Raw genomic sequence first — 26,242 nt, forward strand, 5'->3', positions numbered from 1 at the left:
CTGCCATAGACTTCTTAAAAAAAATAAAAAATAAATAAAAAACACTACATGCAGTATTGCCAACCTTGACGAAATACACAGGAGAGTGTCACCGTGGAATCCCTCAGCCTACAGCCGGTGAGTCCTGTGAATCAAACTTTCCTCGACAGGCTATACTGAGCTTAGAAAACCCAGCAAAACAGATGGCAAAAGTGAGAGCAAAAACCAATGGCATAAACGGAGCTAGACTCAAAGCTACTCGACATATCAGAGAGTCACAATCATTTCATAATGCAGCATTGGCATCTTCCACTCCAGTTATGACTCGACTAACCAATACTGGCATTCTTCCACCCCTGATATGTCTTGAAAATAGATTTTAACCATTAATGAATGTGGAGGAAACCCCAAACATGATCAGGCTTAAAATCACAACAGCCAGCAGCTAACACTACAGCTGGCAGGCGCTCAAGGTCGAGCAGGCAGCGACATTCAGCTGAGACCACAGCTGAGCCCAGAACTCTGATAGTGGGGGACTCCATTATCAGAAACATTGGTAGCAGGGCTACTACCACTTGCTGCATTCCTCGAACAATGGTTTCTGAGGTAAATAAAAGAACTTATGAACATTCTGATGAATCATAAGACTGTGAATCGAGTTATTATACATGAGGAAAAATTATATTCAGAAAGAGCAGTCAGAACTCCTTAAAAGGGATTTCAATGAACTCTTTGAAACACTTGGGAAATTGAAAGTTCAGTCGTTCATCAGTGGACCACTCCCAGCCCGAGGAACAAATATGTTTTCTCGGTTGTTAAAGTCTAAACACTTGGCTGCACAAAACCTGCAACATGAGAGGACTGAACTACATTGATAATTTCAGTCTTTTCTGGAGTCAAGAGAACAGTTTAAATCAGATGGCCTTCACCCAAACAAACTTGGTGCAAAAGTGCTAAAGGACAATATCTACTTCTCCCACCATCCATCTGCAATGTGGACAAATCCACTCAACCTGGATGGCACACAAACACCACCGCAGTGTCTGGATGACCACAGGATTGCACTTCAGCACCTGGATGGACATTTGATCGACAAATCTCTCAATAACACAGTGAAGACACAACAACATGGGGCTGAGCCCCACACACAGAAAATACTACAGTCAGACTGTGATGACATAAAACTGCTCCAAGATACAGGACACAAGGATGATTTCCAGGAAAAAAAATCCAAGGGAGCCAAGATAACAACAACATACATCAGCCTCCAGAAACACTAGAGCCACAGTCTCTGTCACCACACACCTTCCCCCTCTCATCAACATGCCCACTTCTGAGCTTCTCTGAGAAATTGGAGGAACTAGTGTATGCTGGTAGAAAGCTCTCCCACAACATTGCTGCAAGCCCCCAGATACCAACCAAAAATGGTGGGCCCCACTACCACCAAAGCCTGTTGGACCAGCTCACCCTCCGAGAGAGCTCTCCAGTCACTGCCACAATGCAAGGGTACATCCTCCTTCTGCTCTCGATGAACAACAAACAACTGATAACAGCTCTAATTGATAACCGCTCTAATTGTAGCGGGTCCCCGCTACAGTAGCAGCAACACTCACAAATGTTTACAGACCAAGCAGGAACCCGCTGTGCCAGTAGCTTTTTCAATATCTGTTAAGTGATAGGAAGACTAAGGCTTTCTCAATACGCATGGCAATCTAATCTGTTGCATATTAGATGTAAATCCAACATTACTGTGGGGCCAAAAACAGATACTGTCAAGCTAGCACTTTTAAACATCTGCTCACTAAAGAACAAGTCATTTCTAGTCAATGAACTCATCACCACAAACAACCTGGACTTTATGTTTCTAAATGAGACTTGGTTAGATAACAGCTGCAATGCAACAGTCCTCAATGAATCAGCCCCTCCAAACATTACTTTCATGAGTGTCTGCAGAGCTGTTAGGAGAGGTGGAGGATTAGCAGCAATATTTAAAGATGTCTTTCAATGCAAGCAAATGTCACTTGGTGATTACTTGACCTTTGAATTTCTAAGCATTGTACTAAAAGGTGCTCCACACATTCTATTTATAATTATTTATAGGCCTCCAAAATACTCTCCTGGCTTTGTTGATGATTTTACAGAACTGTTATCAACAACTTCCTCTGAATTTGACTTTTGTTATTGCTTGGGATTTCAACATTCATATAGATAATAATGAACACAACACTGTCTGGAAAAAGATCTGTTAGAAATAGTAAATGTGTCACTCCTTTCAGGCACATTTCCGAAGTCCCTGAAAAATGCAGTTGTCAAACCCCTTCTTAAAAAGAACAATCTAGATAACTCAATATTGAACAACTACAGACAAATTTCAAATCTTCCTTTCATAGGCAAAATCATTGAAAAGGTTGTTTTCAATCAGCTGAACAAATTCTTAATCTCGAATGGCTACTTGGATAATTTACAGTCTGGTTTCCGACCGCATCATAGCACAGAGATGGCGCTCAAAGTTCCTAAATGATATTCGGCTAAATACTGATTCAGGCAAAATATCAGTGCTGGTATTATTAGATCTCAGTGCTGCTTTTGACACTGTTGACTACAACATTCTCCTAGACAGATTGGAAAACTGGGTAGGGCTCTCTGGGACAGTCCTCAACTGGTTCAGGTCATATCTAGAAGGTAGGGGATACTATGTGAACATAGGCAACTATGAATCTGAGTGGACATCCATGATGTGCGGAGTCCCACAAGGCTCAATTCTTGCACCGCTCCTGTTCAACCTGTATGTATATGCTCCCACTAGGCCAAATTATGAAAAAGAACCAAATTGCATACCATAGCTATGCAGATGATACCCAGATCTATCAAGCCCTATTTTTTTTGGACTAGAAAAACTAGCTGACCCAGATTTTGTTTTCGACCATTGCACATGGGTTAAATTAATGTTTTACATATGGAACCACACTGAGAGACCCATTTCTCTGGGATTTAACCACACAGGGCCTTAAAAATGAAGATACCGGGAGAAGAGTTTATTCTGAACCAGAATCTAAAAGGATATTAAAATATATTTAATACTTCCAGAGTTACAGGCACTCTAACGTTGGAAAACAACACACACACACACACACACACACACACACACACACATTGTATTCTGGAAATTTCAGAAATTTGGTTTCTGATTTTACATGGAATACCTTATCAGTGTTCCTGCAACTCAACTGGTAGAGCGTGGTGCAGCACCAAGGTCATGGGTTTGATTCCCAGGGAACACATACTGATAAGATAAGATATGACCAAAAAAAAAAAAAAAAAAAAATCATTTTGAACAATGTCATGAATAATTTTATTTGAACCAACATATAACATCACCACGTTTTTTAATGAGTCCAAAAGACTTTATATCTAAAATAGAACAACGACATCTCACAAAGCTCTTGCAAAAATGCTAAAAGATGACCCATGCATTTTTAAAACCGTTCTTGAACACAACCTTGAACTGGAGTGTCCAGTGTTTGTTATTCTCTGCTGCAGGCCAGGGTCAGAGTAGGAACAGAGTAAAAAGGAGGGAAAAGCAGAGAGAGAGCGAACTAGAAAGAGAAGGAGGGGAATAGAGTTTCATCTTGCATCCGGGAAGATTTAACCCCATGAAGAGCTCTAAGCCGCACTGGAAATTGTGCTCAAGTGTATGAAGGCGTCACTGAGCCCCGGCGCGGACACACACAACCCTCTCCTGTTTCACAGCACAACACATCACAGCAGCTGCAGCTCACCAGAGGAAATGAAATCCTGTTGTGTAACGAAGTGTGACAAACATCACTCCATTGTGAAAATCTGATCTGGTGTGCGATTCTGGCAAAATGTAACACTTTCCAATAGAATGTACATGGATAATAACGACACAAAGTTTTAGGTATGTTTAGAAATTCAGTTCACAGTGGGCACTGTAAAACCTAGAAATGAAAGATCTAATGAAAGATGAGGTTTATCTAATACTGATAAAAAGACCGAGTTCAACCAAAAATGAAAACCATATCATTATCTATATATCATGTTCCAAACCTGTATGACTTTCTTCTGTGAAACACACTGCCAAAATGTCTGCCATTTTGCCAAACATCTCCTTTTGTGTTCCATGGAAGACAGAATATCAGTTGTAACATTTAACACTGACTTCAAACAAATAGCAAGCCCTTGAGTCTGCAGAGATGCTTTAAATCTGTCCTGAATGATCTCACAACCTTGCAACCTACTACTGTATAAGTTAGACAGCCTTTGCAGCTTATCAAAAGACCTTTAGGTCTCATCTTGTACTTTTATAGTACATTCATATCTAAGGTTATATCCTTGTCTGCCAATTAAGAGTTACCTTATCTATTGAATTTTTTTTGATTTGCACAGATTTGTGGATTATATTTTTTAAGCATACTTGCATAATTCTGATTCTATAATGCGAAAACATTTGAAGAGATCTAAAGTTTTGAAGGGCATTTTAAAAAGGGTTAAGAATGTTATATTTTTGGGTATGCGTTTCCAGTAGCTTTCACGTTATTTAAATGCAAAAAAATAAAAAATAAAAAAATAAAATAAAAACATTTGCATTTGTCTTTAACGTGCACTCCAGCACTACTTGATGAAAAAATAATGAAAACACTTTTGAATGCACCACCACTTAATTAAAACACAAACACTTCACATGTAACATTGAAAAGGAAAATCAGAACTAACTTCTTCCATTGACATTTAAAAAGAGTCTATGTTATCTTTGCCTGGAAGTCAATGTGACAGCAGCAAGTATGTGCTCAGCTCCAGAAAAGAGGTTCATTCCTACCTAAACCAAGGCCTTCTGCTGTATAACAACACCTCATTAAAGTCTGACCTCCTTTACTGAAGTATACAGGGTGGCATATACAGGTATATCGATTTGCTCTGATAATATTTCCTCAGGGCTGCCAAAAATTAAACTGCCTCAGGCCTCATCATGTGATTCCGGCACAATAGTGAAGGGCTTGCTCTCGTTTTGAGAAAATAAAGCTAGAAATGCTTTCAGTACTGACTTCAAAAGACACTCATTTATGCTAATCTGTTTAATATATTCTATTTAATACAGTTTTATTGTCATGTCGGCATTTGAACAATTTTAGCAAAAGAATAATACATTTCATTACAGCTCAGTCAATAAATGTATACATAGCATCAATTCATTGTCTGTTATTTTACAAAATCTCTTCAATCTCTTCTAGTGGAATAAAAGTGTTGCATGATTGCTGACCCCAAATCATTTCTCTTTGTTACTGTCGCTGAAAACAACAATTTCTGAGACAGAGAGACCAATGCCAAAAGTGAAAGAAAAAAAAATATCCTGGTTTGTGAAACTGTACAAAAATTGTTAAAAGCGGATAAATTCACCCCAGCACCTTGTAATTACTGAGTGGGACATTACAAAGTTAATACTGGTCTAGACAGGGCCATTCAAAAACACACTAGGTTGGCAAATGTTCAAGGGTAGCCACCAACGCCCCTCTAGAAACACCTCTCACACAAACAAAGAATGTGTCAATAACATTAGCTGGACTGTCCTCTCTGAACTACTTCAGAGTTCCGGAGGATTTTGTTTCACTACTATTAAACTCCCAAAGACACTCAAAGAAAACAAAATCCCTAAAAAAATAAAAAATCCCTAAATCAAACAATATACCAAAAAAAATGTTTAAATTACATTTATTTTTTATATATAATTTACAATTTTATTGCTCAAAGGTTGTTCTTTAGCAGCTCAGGAGACCTAAAGGAACTGTTCACCCAAAAATGAACATTCTCTCATCATTTACTCAATCTCATGCCATCCCAGATGTGTAGGACATTCTTTTTTCTGCTGAACACAAATGCAGATTTTTAGAAGAATATTTCTAATTAGTAGGTCCACACAATGCAAGTGAATGGTCATCAAAACTTTGGAGCTCCAAAAAGCACATAAAGGCAGCCTAGAAGTAATCCATAAGACTTCAGTGGTTTAATCCATGTCTTCTGAAGCGATCCAATCGGTTTTGCATGAGAACAGACCAAAATGTAACTCCATTTTCACTGTACATCTTGTCATTGCAGTCTCTCAGGCATGATCATAATTTTCAGCTCAATTACACTTCCTATTGGTTGATGAATGCGCAGAGCGCTAGATTGTGGTAGGAAGTGTAATCAAGCTTGAAATCATGTTTGACAAGGATACTGCAGATGTCAAGATTATCGTAAAAAAAAGGTAAAAATAAAATTACATTTTGGTCTTTTATCACCCAAAATCGTGGCGGTGTAGTGGGCTAAAGCACCGAACTGGTAAGCAGAAGGTTGCCAGTTTGATCCCCACAGCCACCACCATTGTGACCTTGAGCAAGACACTTAACTCCAGGTTGGTCTGGGGGATTGTCCCTGTAATAAGTGCACTGTAAGTCGCTTTGGATAAAAGTGTCTGCCAAATGCATCAATGTATATGTAAATCTAAATGGATCGCTTCAGAAGACATGGATTAAACCACTGGAGTCTAATAAACTACTTTTATGCTGCCTTAATGTGCTTTTTAGAGCTTTCTTGCGAGCAAGTTTTGGTCAACATTCACATGCATTGTATGGACCTACAAAGTTGACATATTCTTCTAAAAATCTGTTTGAGTCCTGCAGAAGAAAGAAAGTCATACACATCTGGGATGGCATGAGGGTGTGTAAATGAGAGAACTTTCATTTTTCGGTGAACTATTCATTTAATGGAGTTATTAAAAGTGTCAACTTTGTCTCAGATGTTTCCCTTAAAATTCCCCAGGAGATGTAAATGAGACAATTGTTGACACACAGTAAGATTATAGAGCTATACATTTAACACTGAAATCATAGTTCACTCTGACATTTATTTGAAGACATTGGTATCTTGGCAAATCTGAGCACAGTTTGAATAATGGTTGGGATCTCCTGAAACTCTATAAAAGATAAATGTGAGATTACTTTTCAGATAAAAAGCAGTAGATTTAAGCAAAAGTCACATATTACTCTCCATTTAATCTCATATAAAAGTGATTTTAAAGAGATCTCTTTTGTTTTTTTCTTTTCTACTTGCAAATTAGTGTACTTGTATTAGTGGTATTTATGAAGTGTAGTTAATATGCATACAGTATATAAATATATTGCATTATATGGAAATATAAAACAAGCCAAAAAAAAAAAAAAAAAAAAAAAAAAAGTTGGAAATTTTGTTAAATAATTGAGACTAAATGGTCTAACTTGCTCGGCACTATGTAACATTATGGCTTTAATTATGCAAGTATTACATATTCAATGTCTCGAGGCATTTAGAGACTTTACTGAGTTTGCAAATGACCCAGGAGAGTCGAACATGTTTAGCTGGTTTAGATGAACAGCCCTAAACCATGATTCAGGAAGACAAATTTTATTGGTCTGTTAATCTGTAGTTCTCCAAAAAAATTATCAGATACTCACAACTAATGTACTACTTTGTGGTTTTTGGGTTGGTCAGTGCGAATTGTTGTTGTTGAGCTGTATGTCCTGGTCCCTTGTGCTTTGGCCTGTTTCTGGCTGAGTCTGCTTTATCTGGGTCACATCCAGAACACTACTGGGAGTTGCTGAAGGGGAAAGGAAGACAAGTTAAACAGATCAACTGGCTCAAGAGGCCAAGAATGAGTTGTGAAGTGTTTGAAGGTGTTTCACTGACTGTTATTCTGCGTAGTCTTCAACGCTTGTCTCCGTCTGTGCAGGGCTTTCTCTAGCTCGGACTTTGGCGATGCTGACGGAGGGCCTGTCCCAGATGAGGGGGAGGGGCCGGGATGCTTTACAGAGTTCTAGATGGAAATATTCAGTTACCATATCAACAGCAAACTGTTTCTTCACACACACTGGAATTCTATTTTTCAATATGTTTATTGCATTATTTGATTTAAATAATGTATATTAAATAATAATTCATAATTTAAAATTTAATAGATTTTTTTATTTATAGATTTCTAAAGGTAAAGTGTGTAATTTCATGGATGTATAAATGCTTTCTCCTTTCCAAGCTTAATATGCAGAATCTATAAGTACATTATAAGTAACTATAAGAAGGTTTATTCCCCCAAAAAGTGTAAACACTGTGGCTTTTTGGCAATATCGAAACATTTTGGTCATCCTGAAATACTGTAGCAACATTGATCAGCCAATGGTGTGAGCTGGGGTGGGACTATCAATTTGGGGGTGTTCTGAAAACTTGTGAAAATAATAAGTAATACAATAAAAGTGTAGACAATTCAGAATTAGAGAAGATAAATAAATAAAGCAAACCTGACCAGGATTCCCTGAAGCTCCTGTATGGCAGAATTTGACGGTGTCTGTTCTTTCTGCAGGAAAATCCATCAGAGAAATATTTAATTAGGATGTCATAAAATAAAAGAAAACATTAGTCAATCTTTAATGACAGGTTGCAATGGTTGAAGTTACAGAGAGGTTATAAGTAAAGTTGTATCCAGGCTGTAAATGTTTTCATGTTTGTATGAGGTAGGCCTAAATGTGTACCAGTCCTGGTCTTGCTCTGTTGGTTGTCTGGGAAACAGACCGGAGTTGAACCCCTTTTTTGATTCGCTGCATCATCTCATCAACAGCCTGCTGTCTTATGTCCTTCTCTGTTAGACACACAGATACAGGCAAATGGGATTTCTATTAAAACACATTTATACACAGATTTACACAAATTCATTGCCTGAATATTAAAGATTAAAGTTAAAGAATCCATAATGACAATTTTAATGACAGATTCCTGTGCTCTTGTGATAAATAGTATTTAAGCAGATGAACACACGTCTGCTGTTAAAAGGCTGCTTTTCGACAGCAGTCATTTCAGATACAGAATAATATCAGACATGTGCAAACACAACTGAGCAGAAGCTTATTAGGGTTTCTAGAATGCACAAACATCAAAACCAAATTGAAAGAAAGTTGTGTGATGTTTTCTTTGTTTAGTGGCCTTGGCAAACACTGAATATTATCTACCAGAGTCTGATGTTTTTCAGACATAAGAATGTCAGTCTCTTTTTTTGTGTGTGTGTGTGTGTGTGTGTTGCAAAATTAGACAGATGCATTTCAGAACTACAGTAATGTGCAATAACAACCAATTCATATGAGTTAATCAAAATGTTGTTCTACCTTTATAAGAACACAGTATTATTCAATAAATCTAAGTCTGACTAGCAGTTCTAATTATTATAACGTGTGAAAGAATTTGAGTCAATGCATTCGAAAGAACAACATTCCTTCAAAATGTTCAAACCCTGTGAAGAAGGTGAAAGTTCACCAGCCAAATTGTATAAAATAATCGTGCTGATAATTGAAGAACTGTCACATTTCTGTTAGCATAAATGGGCAATGAATTATCCAAACTCTGTACAAGAGCGTTTGTCCTTCAGATAAATACTGCAAGTCGTTTCCTATTATTTTTTCCTTCTTTTTAAACTTTAGGGCTGAAAGAAATAGCTCAGGACAATCTTGAACTTGACCCAAGTCTTTCATTTGTAACAGCTGCTGCGTGATGAGGAACTGAACTTTACAATATATAAAACTGTGTACATTAATTACATTCCCTCTTACTGAATACATTGCAGCATTTTAATTGACACTTAACACTGATTGAAAAGGTCAACATAAATGCATGCATGTGCATGTTTAAACAGCAGATGGGAAATTATCTCTAATGAGTCTGTGCAGGATCTTTGTTCTTCACCTGGGCTTTTCTCAGAGGAGTCCTTCTCTACTAATGGAGTTTCAATGCTGACATCTTTTTTCTTCCGGAGCAAAGACAATAATGAGCTGAAAGAGAATGAGAAAATAGAGAAAAATATACACTGACATAGAGTTTCACCCTATTGGGCAGCAAGCCATGCTCCACTCTTGAAGAACATGGTGAAAATCATACTTCACCGTGTTTTCCCTGGACACTGAAGCTGAGGTTGCTGATTGGCTTAAAGACCTGTCACTCAGTTTTGGGGACAGAGGTTTCTGTGCAATCATTACTGCAATACAGACACTAGAAATACACAAACAAGACACTCACCTGAGTGGGTTGCTTGAGGGGGCAGGGGTTGGAGGAGGAGGTGGGGGAGGGGGTGGAGGGGGCGCTGGGGCAGCAGGTGGTGGGTTGGAGGCCTGCTGGATCTTCTTCTTCAGTTCCTCCACTGTAAAACACACACACACACACACAGACAGAGAGAGAGAGAGAGAGAGAGAGAGAGTCCACAGCGCTACAAACACCTGGATGGATTTGACTTCTGTTACATAGGTACAGGTGAACAGGTGTAGCACATCTGCAAGAGTTTTAGATCAGACGTGGTGTGATCCAGGCTTCTGACTTGCAACACATCTGACAAGGCCACTCGCTGCCATGAAACACAATGAAATGAATTGTGTGGTTGTGTACTTGTGAATGTGTGTGTACCTGTAAATCGGAGGTCTTTGGCCTCGGTTTCAGCTTTTGTGTATTTGTGCTGCCACTCTTTTCTCTCCTCCTCTAGCAGCTCGGTTTGTTTATGTAATACTGTCAGCTGCTGCTTTAATTCACTGGCATTTATCTGCTCTTCCAGAGCCTTCACCTGTTGCACAGAACACACACAGCCCAATAATTAAAGACAAAAGCATATAAGTAAACAACAAAAGAAATACACAAAGTCCTTACAACAGTACAATGTTCATCAGCATGTGTTCTTGTGTCAAAAATAACAAAATGAGTGCAACACAACTGAACAGAAGGCGAGTTTATACTGTAGATGTATTAACTTCCATACACTATTGCTGATATAAATACTGCTTATCCCGCCCCCATATTCACCTGATTGGTCCATTGTTTTAAAACTCACATTGACATCCACCTTGAGTCAAAAACTGAACTATTTTTAACTTGACCCAGCATCTTAAAAATATGGCGCTCATGGGGAAAAATGTTGTAGAACAGCTGGATATGCCATACTGGCCAAAAGCGTTTGTCTAGTGTATGTTTTCATAGGCACTTAACAATTAAAAAATAGCACAGCCGAAATGCAAGAACGCGTCCTGTGTGAATGGTCCCACATTAAACAGACTATTCCATACCTCACAGCCTCGTTTTCCTTCTAAAGTCTATAGTGGTGACAAGTTGATAAGTAGGTCTGGACTCTTTCTGAATGTATGGATGTGTGTGTGTGACTGTTGATAAGTAACTCTGGACTGTGTGTGTATGTGGTGTAATTGCTTATAAGTGGGTCTAAACTGAGTGTGAGAGAGTGTGAGTAATTGGTGATAAGTAAGTGTGGATTGGCGCCAGTCGTTTTCCTCGATGCTTTAATATGTTAATGATTGTTTAAATACAGACTACTGCTCACCTTTTCCTCTTGTACACACACAAGCAATGACCCGTGTGTGTTTGAAATAGCTTGTTTGTGACACTGGAAGGAGTTAATGTGGTCAAGCAATGTAAGGCTTGATTTGATTGGTTTGTTGGTTTTTATGCTGTTATTATTTTAATGACAGTCTATCCTTTCCCAGGACACTGTGACCTAAGGGACATGCATGGGATTAATCTCTCTGTTCAAAAACCTAGTGAGCTGCCTCCCTTTGCAGCTTATAAAGGCATCATAGGTGCGCTTCAGATGCAAAGCCTGTTCCAAAGATACTTTTTTTTTTTCTATGATATTTGTTGTAAAACCATACTATAGTAAGTTACTATGGTTTCACTACAGTAACCATAGTTCAACTATTGTAAAACCACAACCATAAAATTTACTAATATGGGAAAACCAAAACTATATATGGAAATCAAAATCTTTCTGAAAAAATAAAAACAACAAACAAAAACGATTTGTTTTGGTTTAGTAACACCACTAATAATTTTTAATTTGTGGTACATGTACCGTGGATTTAAAACCATGGTTCTTACTAAAAATGGTTACTACAATTATGGTTACTTTAATGTTTTGGTGTTTGTTTTTATGTTATTTTGGCAGAATGATTATAATTTTTATTACCATAGTTTTGGTTTACCTAATTTATTATTGTGGTTTTACTGCAAACATTGTGCTTAAAATATTGCTACTGTAGTAAAACCATAGTAAATTTTGTGGTTATTATGGTTTTAATACAAATACCACACTTGATCTATCGTTACTGTAGTAAAACCATGGTTAATTTTCATAAGAGATGGAACAAAAACGTTACTGAGTAGGAACACAAAACTTTTTGAGAGAATATGCACAACTATTGCGAAGAAACGCGAAACTATTTCAGAAAATATATTCCCTGCCAGTTTTCTAAAGAACTCCAAGAAGCAAGAGAATGTTGATTATAAAAATACTATGAATGTCATTCTGTACTGAAAAGTATTACTAATATAATTCAAATCTAAAAATAAATAGAATTTTACACTATATAGGTGTGCGCTATGCATTTTTATGCTAATTAGAATATTGTGTTGTTAGCTTAGCAACATGCTAACATCAAACTCTGTTGGAATCAAATGTGATTCAAGTCACCCTTGCAGAGCGCTATTTGCATGCTGTACGAAGTTGCTGCCTATGTAGAGTGTTCCAAATCAGTCACCTATTGGGTTCCATTCCAGTTAGTATGTTGGCTTAGAATGCAGCTACCTATGTAGACAGTAGAGAGCAAGGCAGCTCGCTGGGCTTTGGAGCAGAGCTAATATGTTTGTGTGTGTTTTACCTGTTGTTGATGCTCAAGTCTCTGGGCCTCTAGAGTGTGTGTCAGTGTGTTGATCTCTGCTAGAGCTTTCTGCAGAGCTTCGGCTGGACACACACTCTGGACCAACATCTGGCTCTGTCTTTTCAGCTTCTTCTGTTCTACAAGCATCTTCACACACCCACACAGAGAGATAGTGAAAGCATGCATAAAACACAAATTCACACACCACTTATTTCACACATTCCAGAAATCCAGAAATATTTAGAGTTCCTAGAATGTCTGATACATTAAGATGAAATCCTTAATAAATAAATTAAGCCAAACCGTGCTTTCACCTCACGTGCAAACTTCTCTGCTTCAGAACGCAGATCCCTCTCAAGCTTTAGATCCTCCTGCAAGGACTCAAACTCCTCCAGAGCATACTGTGACACTACACACACAAACACACATTGGTGCGGCTATCCTAATGAGGACTCTCCACAGACATAATGATTTTTATACTGTATGAACTATAAGGTCTATCCCCTAACCCTAAACCTAATCCTCACAAAAAACGTTCTGCATTTTTACATTTAAAAAAACTTCGTTTAGTATGTTTTTTTTTTTTTTTTAAGCGATTTGAATTATGGGGACACTAGAAATGTCCTCAGAAACCACATTTATAGCATAATACCCTTGTAATTACCAGTTTGCAACCTACAAAAATGTCATCGTAAACCACCGAAACCCGCCCGCATGCCCACACACACACAAACACACACAAAAATTAGGACTTTAAGTGCCCTGACATTCAGAAATATATTGGTTGGAGCCCATTCAGACAATTCAATCACACAATCTTTTAAATGTCTATGGCACGTCAGCTCACAACTGTTTTAAAGAAATTTACACGTTTCTAAACAGCTCAGAAAACATACTCTAAAGGGCCGTTCACACAGGTTGTATTCTTGCATTAAAAAAACTAGACAACTACTGTGCATCACAGCAGAGTGGAATTAATCAATTAAACATGCTTTTAAGATACAGTTTTAAAATTTGTACTACTTAACACGGTGTCTAAAAAAACCTTATGTTCATGGCACGAGATGCTGAAAAAACAGCAAGATGCAAAAGGCAAAAGTTGTCAAGTCTAACATGTTTACATAGACTATTAAATAATAGCTTAAAAAGATGCAAGAAAGCATCCTTTGGGACTAGCACCTAATCGGTATTTAAATTGATTAAATCTAATTTGTGATATTTTCATTATCTACTACAAGTCTACATGCCTTTATAATTGTATTAGCCAGCATAAGGTTTTAGAAAACAGCCAGATTTGTATAAAAATCTAGCATCACTTTTGCTCATTGTGTAGAAAAGCCCACACGAGTTGCTGGTGTCATTATTACAATGAAGAAGCACCAGTGTGTGTACAGTCTCAGAGCACAGAGTTTAGGATCAATAAATGTTTTAATGAATGGGAAAATAGTGATAAGAAAGAAAGAAAAAGAGAGAGAGATAGATCGAATGATGTAAGGGGATACAGTAAAGAACAGGACCACAACTGACCTCTATTGTATTTTCCCAAGAGCTTCTTTTGTTGGAACGTTTCAGCTATCAAAACAGTATTTTCATGTTTCTCTTTCAGGAGCTGGGGAAGAGTAAGAGAAGCTGAGTGAGAGAGCCTTCATTTATTTGACTAATAAAATGGTTAATTTGAAACACTGAAGAACAGCTCATGGCATGAAGATAGTACCCTCTTTTCTATTTGATCTTCCATTGTAATTTTTAGTTTTTTTTGTGAAAGCCACTGAAAAACATTGTTTTGCCCTGATCAGAGGCTTTAACGCCCTCTTCTTCATGAAGACAGAGAATGGTTTAAACAGAGCATCCCTTTAGCCCTTTTGTATTCATACATTATTTTTCTCAAGGCAAAATAAGAGCAAAAATCACATTAGTAAGAACAACATAATAAATAAATGCCTCTTGTAAATGTGAAAGTCGTAATAAGTTGGCTCGTACAAAAACACGAGCCAACTTATTTTTTACTGTCATAGAGAAAAATAAATGAAACAACGCTATTATGAATTTTCTTAAGTTTAACCTAAACCCCAAACCTAACCATAAAGTCAGACCCCTTAACCAAACCCTAAACCTAACCATGATTTGAATAGGAAAATAACTTTGGATTTGGCAAGAGAAAAGGTAAGTCTGTTCCAGGTTATTGACATACATCAGGGTCCGTGTACTTTTGCATCCATTCCTTTTTCTTTTTTAAACCCAAAAATTTTTTCTTTATTGGTTTTAACACTGATAAATAAAATATGCAGATACAAACTCATTTCCTGTTGACCATTTCATTTTCTAATTAAAAAGGAATAAACGAGATTTTTAAGGGCTCAATTTTTGTTTTCCTTCGGTGTTTAAAAAATTAATTTACTCCTTGAATATTTGATAAGCACATGTGAGCGGCACTGAAACACCCCTTTCATCTGATTGGTCAACTTGCCCCATCTTCTGTATCCTACTGCCTTCAGCTAGAATTAGAGCTGGGATCGCTCTGCAAATTTCTCAATTTTCATTAAATATTGTCCCGAACCACCACTAACTGTAAACTATGCATGCCATATGTATTAGAATCTTGCTGCTTGGCACATCATGGTGTTGTTGTGAGGTGCCTCTAATGGATGACACGTGAGATATCGTAAGCCACATCACTTGGCCATATACTGACTGGGAGTTGGTCTATTATATATTATTTTTAATAAATTGTATGATTTTGTAGTGACTGTAGTGCCACGTCCCATTGATAAATGTAATTAAAAAAAAAGTTGTGTCACTTTGAATAAAAGCCCCACAAGTTAATGAGTTAACACAAGTTAATTTATTGTTGACAATTAATAATATATTTACTAAATTTTCATCCAGGCTGAGGCAATTACGTCGGCAGCACACTCTATCAGCAATCTACGGCTTGCAGAAATTAACATTGCACTTATGGAGATAGGGTGAATAGACGTCCCAATAACAGGGACAGTCCTGATTTTAAATGCCACGACCCACGTCCCGACAGACCAGTCGGGACGCCTTGTGTCCGAATCTTAGCTATCAGAATTTTATGTCCACTCCAATCCATGTTCATGATGCCTAATCATTCATTTAGAATTCGCTTTTATCCAAAGCAACAGAACTCTTTTTTTAATTACATTTATCAATGGGACACGAATACACAGGTACTACTAAATCATACAATGTTATTAAAAATAAAAATAATATATAATAGACCAACTCCCAGTCAGCATATGGCCAAGTGATGTGGCTTGCGATCTCTCACGCGTCGTCCATTAAGAGGTAACAACACCATGATGTGCCAAGCAGCAAGATTCTAATACATATGGCATGCATAGGTTACAGTTAGTGGTGGTTCGTGTCGGGACAATATTTAATGAAAATTGAGACAAATTTGCAGAGCAATCCCAACTCTAATTCTGGCTGATAGGATTAAGGAAGTACAGAAGACGGGACGGGTTGACCAATCAGATAAAAGGGGCGTTTCAGTGCCGCTTACATATGCATATCAAATTTTCAAGCCGTAAATTAATTTTTTAAACAATGAAAGAAAACAAAAATTAAGCCATTTCCCACTTTTTCTTTATTCATTTTTAAATAGAAAATGAAATAGTCAACAGAAAATGAGTTTGTATCTGCTTATTCTATTTATCAGTGTTAAAACCAATAAAGAAGAAACCGCATTTTTTGTTTTTCATTTTGGGGTTTAAAAAGTAAAAAAGAATGGATGCAAAAGTACACGGACCCATCAGTCATATGTATTGCATAATTGAAAATAGAATAAGAAATAAAAATTTGATGCCAGCATTATATTGATTAGAAAATTGATTTGAACTTCTGTTTGTTTATTGGTTGGCCTCTATGGGAATAAAAGCTGTAATTTTTTGCACAAACCAAGTAGTAAGATATCTTACGATTTCACCATCTCCATTAAATTATTACAAGTTGTCACAAGACTGTTGGACTGTGTGAGTCAGTATAGTAAAATCCAAGATTAAGTGCCTCTCACACATACTTCCTGTCTAATCTGGCAGAGCTGCTCTCCTGTCATCTCCAGATCAATTGCTATCTGCTTCTTTTCAGCCAGGATCACTTCTAGTTTATCCCTCAGCTCTATAACAAATCAAATAAACAACTATTAATTTACCTCCAAATAGGTGGAATTCAATTTGGTATACATTGAAAAAGAAAATACAATTAAAATACCTTCATATTAAGTCAATCAATATTAACTTCAAAGTGAAGTGCCTAATTTCTGTACCACTAGGGGCACCAAACAATATTGCAAAAATAATGAACATTCTTAAACATGTTTCAAATGATTTCATTTGTCTTCCTTTGTTCAATTAAACAAGTAGTCCTGCCTAACAAGTAGTCCTGCCTAACAAGTAGTCCTGCCTTAAATTTACACCACTGATTGAACCAATGTTGTTTTATTTGTCCCAAAAGATTGCAGTTTCATTTGGTGCCACTAGTGGCACAGAACTGATGCACTTCTAAATGTATTTGTATTTGATTTAGCAATAGTGAGGGGACATACCTGTGATGATGAGCTGACAATTGGAGGAGCTACAGACACCTAACTCCTCCTCCTGTGGATCCTCATCTGCTTCGTCGTCAAGGTTGATCTCAGCAACAACACTGGCGTTAAGACGAGACATATACAGCATACTCTTCCTCTTCAGAGAGCGGTTCTGTCTGTTTAACTGAGAGAACGCATGAGAGAAAGAGATAATACTGTAATACACTGAAGAATTACCGAGACGTTGATTTGCAGAGTTTTGGCTTGACCTCAAGAGAGCAATTTACACACTTATTCCTGTAATGTGTGCTTAATGAAGACATGAAAATATATCGTCATTTGCATGTTATTTATTTAAAGGGGTAGTTCACCCAAAGATGTGTCATCATTTACTCACCTTCATTTGTTCTGAACCTCTATGAATTTTTTTTGCCATTCGTGGAACACAAAAGGAGATTTTAGGCAAAATGTTAACCCTTCACTTTTATATAAAAAAAAGATGCAATGAAAGAAAATGCTGACTGAAGCTAATATCTTGCCTAACATCATCTGTTGTTTTCCATTAAATAAACAGCTATAGAAGTTTAGAACAACATGAGCGTGAGTAAATGAAAGAATTTTAATTTGGGGTGAACTATCCCTTTAAGCAAACCATGTCTGTCTAATTTTGAGACTTAGTTGAAGATTTGATCACATTTTTATGACCAAATAATTGAGAAAACCAGGTAAATCCAAGGGTTCCCATGTTTTTCTTGCAACTGTATGCTTTGACTGAATAACAAAACAGCTCACCCTGTTCTGACAAAAGTGTGACCCTTTTCCCCATTGCATCACTGTTTGGACAGTGCAATAAATGTGTACTCGACCAGCTCAAGTTAATCTACGGAGGGCAATGTCGTCCTAATAATAGGAATAATCCGCCATAAAACATGACACCTGTAACACCTCATATGATATAAAACCCAAGCTGGCAATTTTCTGTGTTCGCCACAGAGAAAAAAAAAAAGATATGAGAAATCAAATCAGCAGCATGTAGACAGACCTGCCCACTGGAACCCCTGCAGGCGCCTATGCAATTCCCCTCAATCACACACTGAAAACAAACACAGCACGAATGCTCTCAAAAAGAGCAATAATCAAGGGCAAAATAATAGACAAGGACAAAAACACTCCTGTTATCATAAATAATTACAGCATTCTATCAGGCATGGCCACGTACATACCTGCATCTGAGAAATGTTCCCTTTTGGAACATCCAATTAAAGTAATTTAAGATTGGTCATTCACACCTCAATTAGGGATGCCACTTAATGGAAAATTTGAGAGCCAATGGGGGACGGTATGTAAATTAGCCCCGGATGACATTCCGGTCAGAGAAAGAAAAAGAGCGAGAGGCAGGAATAAAATGCCCCCTCTTTAACAAGCCTTTATTAATGACATCCAAGTGAGGACACAGCACGTGAATCAATTTCCTGATGGCGTCCTTCCTGCTGAATGCATCTTTTAAAAACGCAATCAACAACATATAATACGGGGATAAACACACATACATACATACACACACACACACACACACACTCGCTTTATGATAATCATCCAGCACTGATGAGAGTGCAGCGGCGAAATAACACAGTAGCAGAAATCAGACATGCATCCCGAGGTGGCCATGCCCCTCATCTCCTCTGATCACACATCAAAACAAAATGTCATATGTTTGGATTGCACTTTGATTTGACTGCCACCACCCACAAACCCTCATCCATTACTGCTTTTTAATTCAAAATGTTCCAGAGTTTAAGAAATTGATCATGATTTTTCATTTTTTTTCCTTTTCATTTTTTTCCCGGGACTGCCAGCTTTTGGGTCTCTTGGCAGACAAAATTACAGCCATCATAGACAATAAATCAAACAGTTGAAATATAGACACAATTCCATTCCCCATCCTCCAATCACACCTACCCAAATTTTGTGACTAATTTAAATGTAAATTTGGGATGAGTCAATACTGTAATTTTCACAATGTATCCTTCACAATTTCAAAAAGAGGTGTGATGTTATTTTTTTACCCAACCTGTGGGCTGAAACGCAAATCAGTAAAAGTCAAGCAGTGTGGCAAAAACGTAGAAGATTTGTTTTCAATGTGTTTCATCAAACGTTTTATCATAATTTTATTAACAAATATACAACATTCGCAAGTATAGTTTGTATAAATACAAGGCAAAATGTCCAAATTAAAATATGTGTATTATGACAAGAAGCACAGGAGACCTTCAGGGATAAGCCATCAGAATGAAGGGACCAGATAATCTGAACATCTGTCTTACACAATGAGAGGAGAATACTAATTATTTCATGGCTCTCTACAATACTTAATTCTGATTCTGGCCAATCACTGAATGACGACGTAATGCCGTAAACCCTGCAAAAACAATGATTTAAGCAACTTAAAAATTGAATAATTGAAAAAAATCAAATAAGTTTAAACAGAAGTGTTTTTATAAAATTATATGCTTCACATTTCTGGCTTTAAACCCTCCAAAAATTGGCCCCATTCACTTCCATTGCAAGTGCCTTATTGTTACCCCCATTTCTGCTATTTCTGCTAGAAAATAAGGGATGATTTGAAATGAATTTTTTTGATAAATCAACATTATGCCACAAATGCTGTCAAATGAGTTTCTTATATTGAGCCCGGAATATTCCTTTAACTCAAATTGTTTTTGAGTGTTTCATGTCCAGTTATGCATTTATTTGATAAGCGGGATAATGTGTAGTCAACAGGTCTTTACTGCAAAATAAGTCCTGATCACCACTATAACGTAAAAGTTTGTTCTTGGAGAAATAAACAGTTTAATGCAAGGAAATAGAACTTGGAACCTGTGCAATAAGAAAGTGTTTCCTTCAACAATAAATGATGCATTTTTTTCCCTGCACATAAGAAACAGCATCTGAAATGAATAAATGTGTTGTGAGTGACCAGTTACTATGAACACAACTTCATCCTCAACTGGTAAGTTGGCCTGACAATAACTTGGTGTGAGACAGATAGATAATGTGCAAACCCTATTGGGCCCACCCGCTGTTGTTAGTCCAAAGTTCAGCAGACATGGGGGTCTTGGGTGGGGGGGACTTGGGTTCATGGAGCAACCGGGACAAAGGGCATCTGCACCAGTTTTCATGCACAGGGGGCACCAGCAAACACAGAACAAGCTGGGCTGTGCATTTAAGAATGTCAGGAAACCATTGATTGGTTAAATCACGCTTTTATCCAACAGATAATACTGAGGCACAAACGGCCCAGCTGCAGGTCTATTTCCTCTGTTCAAATGAAATACTCTGCAGTCTTCCTCAACTGTAGCTCTCAGCAACATCTGCGGTGGCTTCACATGTATGCTCTAAGGCAAAAAAAAAAAAATAATATCTCAAGAGATTACCCTAGAACTACTTTAGAAATCTCACAACAATTTTCAAGAAATGACTCTTTCCAGAATCCTGTCTGAATAGTCAGGTTAAATAACCAAAAGTCCACAGGGTTTTGACACATCAGTGTATTCAGATGAATACAGAAGTGAATGTCAACATAAAATAAGATTTATTTGCATAGGAAATGTCTTTCTTGCACAGATAGGCTATAGAAAGACATCACATGACATCATGTAACACAGCGGAACAGTGTCCTGTTTCAATCTAAAGACTATTTTCTCCATGTCTTTATCTCTTTTATCCGAGTCTTTATTCTCTTCACAGCTACTGTTCTCTCATTTCTCTCTCTGTATGTGGTGATCAGCACTCATCACCGACAGACAGCAGAAGAAAGTTGATTCATCCATTAGAGAGACAGCAATGAGCCAGTAAACGTTCCCGCTAATCTGCCTCACACCTGGGCTTTTAGAGATCCATTTACCTGCTGAGCGTTCAGCGTAGATGCCATTTCACTTTCCAGAGCTGACTGAGCTGGAACACTGGAACCAAAACCCAACTAAATGCATTGAGCTGGGACTGATGGCAAATTGAATACTTCTGTAATGAATGGATCCAGTGAGTTGGACAAGCAGTAAACATGAAGATGCAGGTATACAGCAGGGAGATTTAAAATTGACTCCTGCATGAATCTAATGGAGTGATTGTCCATGTGAAGTACAATTGTGTGTACTTTGCTCAGGATGGAGGCAGAAATAAATGGATAGATAATGGATCTCAACCCATTTACCATAAAAGCATTAGAGTAAATATAAGAATATGATTCTGAAGGAATAGTTTTTATAAATAGTAGAGCACAACTAAAGGAAACAGAACAAAACAGAGGAAATAAGAACAGAACAGAATAGATATGATGAAGAGAAGAGAACAGAATAAAAAATTTTTTTTTAAATAATTTAATAAAATAGATCAGAACAAAACGGCACAGAATGATCTGAATAGAACAGAAAAGAACAGAATAGATAGGAAATTATAAGAACAGAACACAACCAAATGAAACTTATCACAATAGAATAGAACACAATTAAATTAAGTAGAATAGAATAGACCTGACAGAAACAGAATCAAATGAAAAAGAACAGAATGCAACAGAATTAAATTCAGCAGAACAGAATAGAAGGGAACTGAATGGAATAGAATTAAATCAATTAGAATAGAATAGACCTGATAGGAACAAAACCAAATGAAAAAGAACAGAATAGAACAGAATCAAATTAAGCACAATTGAATTAATGTAGAATAGAATAGATCTGATAGAAACAGAACAGAATCAAATGAAACAAAACAGAATCAAATTAAGCACAATAAAATAAAATAGAATGGATAAATAGGAACAGAATAAAATAAAACTGAACGGAATAGAACAAAACAGAACAAAATCAAAGTAGAATATAATAGATCTGATAGGAACAGAACAACAGTACAGAACAATCAAATTCATCAGAACAGAAAATTATAAATCTAATAGGGACAGAAGAACAGAATCAAATTAAACTGAACAGAATAGAAAAGAACATAAAATTAATTAAAATAGAATAGAATAGATCTGATCTGATCAGAAGAGAATTACAGAACAGAATGGATCTGAACAGAATAGAACAGAAATTAACAATCTTATTGCAGACACTCACCTTGGAGGCCAAAGCCTCTACACTCTGTCTACATGTTTTTTCAATATCTAGATTCTCCTGAATGTTGTTCACCTCCTCGATTACCCTGTGAGACACTAAGGACAAGCACCACATCAAAACATGTTTTCTGCAAAGCAAAAACATAGAAAACCACACAACAAATCTTCCCTTAAACACAGATTCTCTCACACACATATACAATTCTGCAGTCAGTGCAATAAAACATAATTCAGTTCACAGACAATGTCACATCATCATACAATTACTCTGACCATGGAACTTTGGACGGCTCTTTATCAGCGATCATGCTCCGGGCACTTTCAAACAGAATTAATGGAAATATTTAGTGTTTAAAATGTTGTAACTGTATGTGATGGACACACCATTTGCTAACACAAGGTTAGCAAGTATTTGCATTGTGCTTGACATATTTCTAATTCTTTATTATAATTATAGATGAACTAATGATTATGAACTAATATTAATTAAGAGACTGATGGAAACAGCAATATACACTTTCTCTTATACATACTGAAGTGAAAAGTGAAGTGCTTTTACTTTGCATATTTCTAATCAAATACATTTCTCCACTACAAATTTTATCACCAGCATAGCAACTTGAGTGAATAGTTAAATAGAAAAATGTACATCAATGTCTGTATTTGGCTTGTCATCCTTTTGCTGCATGCATACAGCTGGCATGAACTACATAAGTTTGTGTAAAACCTGATTTCACAGCATGATTGGAGAACATTCCAAAGAGCATTTTGTGTGCTTCAAGCAAGGAAATCTGACTTTTGGTACAAAGAACTTAACATGGCCAATGTCACAAATATGTTTACATTTGATTAGTGATCTTGAAATAATGCAGCATCATTAAAAAAAAATTTTCTTTGTTTCAAAACTTTTATAATAATAATAAAAAAAAGGTTTAATTGCAATCCCAGATTTTCAATGTGGACTCTTTTTTAATACCTACTGTATACAGTATATACATTTTAAACAAAAATCTTGAGGTTGAAAAAAAAAAAGTTCATGTCAATGTATTTGCCAACCCACTTGCTTCTCTCTGGCTCTCTCCTGGTAGACAATCTCACCACCTCAACCTTCATTCTGCTTGAGGCAGTATTGTCTGTTGTATAGGTCTGTTCAATCAGTGCTGCCCTTCCTACTGATCTGATAGGGATGCACGAGTGAGATCAGGACTGTATAGGGCAGGCCTGTCTAGGTGAGCTCATTGTTTGGGTTAATCGAATATCTTTCACTTTGCTTTCACTGACGAATGCAAAAAGCTTCAAAAGGTACACCGTTTCCATCTCGCTAAAGCTTTTCTCCTTTTGTTATTTTTCTGCTGTCATGGCCTTTGAACAGTCACTATTAGTCTTTTACACAAAACAAAATGCACATAGCAAAAAAGACAAAATCACAAAGAGGCAAAACTTTGTTTGTTGATTGAAAAATGTGCATAAGCTTCTTCTAGCATTCACAATGCAGTCAGTCTGATGAGGAGCCACAATCTATCAACTTTGAAAGCAGCAAAAGGAGATGTAGGCAGATAAAACTCTGACAGACGCTCTTAATGCCTGGAGCTCTTACCTTATTTGTGTCCGTAATCACCAGAGACTGGCCACAAACCAGCTCACAGCCTCTTAACTAATTACATATTGTGGTTGAGAGGCAAAAACAGGAATTACCACCATCACGGCCAGCGGCTGCCTCCCAATGACTTCTAATTAAAACTTGATGAACGCCTGTGTCTGTGATATCCAAGTCTCAGCTGTAAGCATTTCCCTGTCACTCATTAAACAGTATTTAGCTGCCAGTTGTTCCTCCTCCACCCCATCTTTTACGTCTCTCTCTCACTGGTAGTACTAGCACTAAGTGACAGGTTAATTGTAATAGCTGCTACACATAAACTGGGCTAAGTGTGAGGTGGTTGTGGAGCAGGAGGGGGGATTTCACACGTCAGGGTTGGCAGCTTTAATTGTAAGTTTTGGCCTCCCCATCAACGTTCCATCTTTAAATCTCTTTCTTCTCCCACTGTTCCTCCTATTTTTCATGGCTCCTTGTGTGTGTGTCCTCTCAGAGACAGACAGTGATTACGCATGAAGACGTGGAGTATAATGCTATCAGGGCTGCGTGTTGGAGAAGTGAATTAGAGCCTCCAATGCTGTTTCTACAGCGTGGAGCTTGATGAGGGGGCAGATGCCTTTGTGGTCTTAACCATAGAACACAATGGTCATGTTGTCATCAACCTTGCCATCTCCAATTGAAAAGACATGATTGTATGTTGGGGGCTTCTCTCTCTCTCTCTCTCTCTCCCTCCCTCCCCAACACTCCCCCTCAGTCGCTTTGCACTGAATAGAAGCAATTTTCAGAGAGCTATGAAATCACGTAATGGCTCCTAATATGCAGCTGCTCTGCTAGAAGCTGCAGCCACTATTTAAGTGGAAGTCATACACAATACGTGTGTATGGCAGAGGAAACATGAGCAAAGGCCAAGATTTTTCACAAAAACGCACGCTCTATCAAATAATTACTTATTTCATGCATTAAAATGAGAATGTAATGGATTTCTTTCCCTGCAACACTGGCAGATATTTGATGTGCTTTTTAAAATTTAATTCATGTATTTGAATTCCACGTTTTGCCGGAAGAAAAAGAGTGACATTTGTATAGATGTGTGAGGTGAACTGCAGTGATTTGGTGGGTCGTGCCCATTCAGGAGGGACCACATAAAAACCCTTGTGAGATTGAAACCTGTCGCTTCCCTTCTCTCTCCCCCTCTCTCAGGTGTGTGTGATTCATATAAACCCAAACTTCACTTCCTAACAGCCAAACCTGTCGAGAGTGCCACCCATGTCTGCATTAGCATAAAGAGATAGCTAAGATATCTAATGCATTCATCGACACTTCAGATTGCCAACATCACATACTATTTGGGCACAGTGAATTTAAATTAAAAAAACAAAGCTTTGTTTAAAGAAAGAAGATGTGATACAGAATTTTTTTGACTAGTCGTTTTGATTTAGAGCATTTTCAATGGCACACATGAAAGATCATTAATGTCTTAGAGGTCTTATTTGAAAACAAGGAAAAGAATACTTAAGGAAGAGTAAGTGTGTGTCTATACAGTATGCAATTGCGTCACAGGTCTTAACAATGCTCACAAGATTCTGGGTTACAAAGTCCAAAACAGCAGACCTCACTGCTAGTATATCCAAGAGAAATGAAAGCTGTATTTCTATATATATATCCAGACATTATTATGCACAATATTATGTGTGTGGGAAAATACTTTGAAACTGTAGCTCCTCAAGCTTCAACTACTCATAACTTAAAGTAATTAAACTACAGCCAAGCTACTCTTTTAAAAAGAGTAGTAGTTAGCTACACTACAAGCTAATAACAAAAAGTAGCTAACTAAATTTAAGTATTTAACAGAGAAAATATTTTTAGATATGGCAATCGTATGATATTACTGAATTCTGCAATCTGATTCATTAGGGTGACATTCCCTTACCAAAATTAACCATGGTTTTACTACATTAACCATAGTTTAACCAAGGTATTTTTAGTAAAACTACAATATTACAATATTAAAACCATGGATTCTGACAGAAGCTGACAGCTTCATTGGATTCTACCTGCTCAACACCAATTGTGTGTATTGTATACTGTACAGTGTATGTTATTATTTGTATATTGTGTTGTGTGTAATTATGTGTATATTAGACTTTAAATTGTGTTGTGTAAATTTGATGTTTATTGTAAACTGTATATGTCTCATCACTGTCATGACTGCTATGTTGATCGGAACTGCACCCAAGAATTTCACACACCATTGCACTTGTGTGTATGGCTGTGTGACAATAAAAGTGATT

General features: G+C 37.1%; 1 protein-coding gene across 4 annotated transcripts in view; it reads right to left on the reverse strand.

The window, feature by feature from the left end:
* LOC127410841 (shootin-1-like) overlaps nt 1-26,242 on the reverse strand; it is a 35,514-nt gene that overhangs the window by 6,792 nt on the left and 2,480 nt on the right. The window contains exons 4-17 of one of the 4 annotated variants that reach the window (XM_051646045.1): nt 22,359-22,453; nt 17,266-17,431; nt 16,741-16,838; nt 14,226-14,307; nt 13,013-13,107; nt 12,699-12,845; nt 10,447-10,600; nt 10,066-10,186; nt 9,736-9,821; nt 8,535-8,641; nt 8,309-8,359; nt 7,699-7,825; nt 7,467-7,609; nt 3,192-3,262 (exon numbers count right to left, since the gene is read on the reverse strand). In XM_051646045.1, the coding sequence (XP_051502005.1) occupies nt 7,500-7,609; nt 7,699-7,825; nt 8,309-8,359; nt 8,535-8,641; nt 9,736-9,821; nt 10,066-10,186; nt 10,447-10,600; nt 12,699-12,845; nt 13,013-13,107; nt 14,226-14,307; nt 16,741-16,838; nt 17,266-17,431; nt 22,359-22,453 (1,439 nt within the window). In that variant the 3' untranslated portion in view covers nt 3,192-3,262; nt 7,467-7,499. Of the gene's footprint in view, nt 1-3,191; nt 3,263-7,466; nt 7,610-7,698; nt 7,826-8,303; nt 8,360-8,534; nt 8,642-9,735; nt 9,822-10,065; nt 10,187-10,446; nt 10,601-12,698; nt 12,846-13,012; nt 13,108-14,225; nt 14,308-16,740; nt 16,839-17,265; nt 17,432-22,358; nt 22,454-26,242 lie in introns of those variants that run through there. The other 3 variants (XM_051646044.1, XR_007892171.1, XM_051646046.1) reach the window with 3 other exon arrangements.

This window comes from Myxocyprinus asiaticus, chromosome 20 (assembly GCF_019703515.2).
Source record: "Myxocyprinus asiaticus isolate MX2 ecotype Aquarium Trade chromosome 20, UBuf_Myxa_2, whole genome shotgun sequence".
Classification (NCBI taxonomy): Eukaryota; Metazoa; Chordata; class Actinopteri; order Cypriniformes; family Catostomidae; genus Myxocyprinus; species Myxocyprinus asiaticus.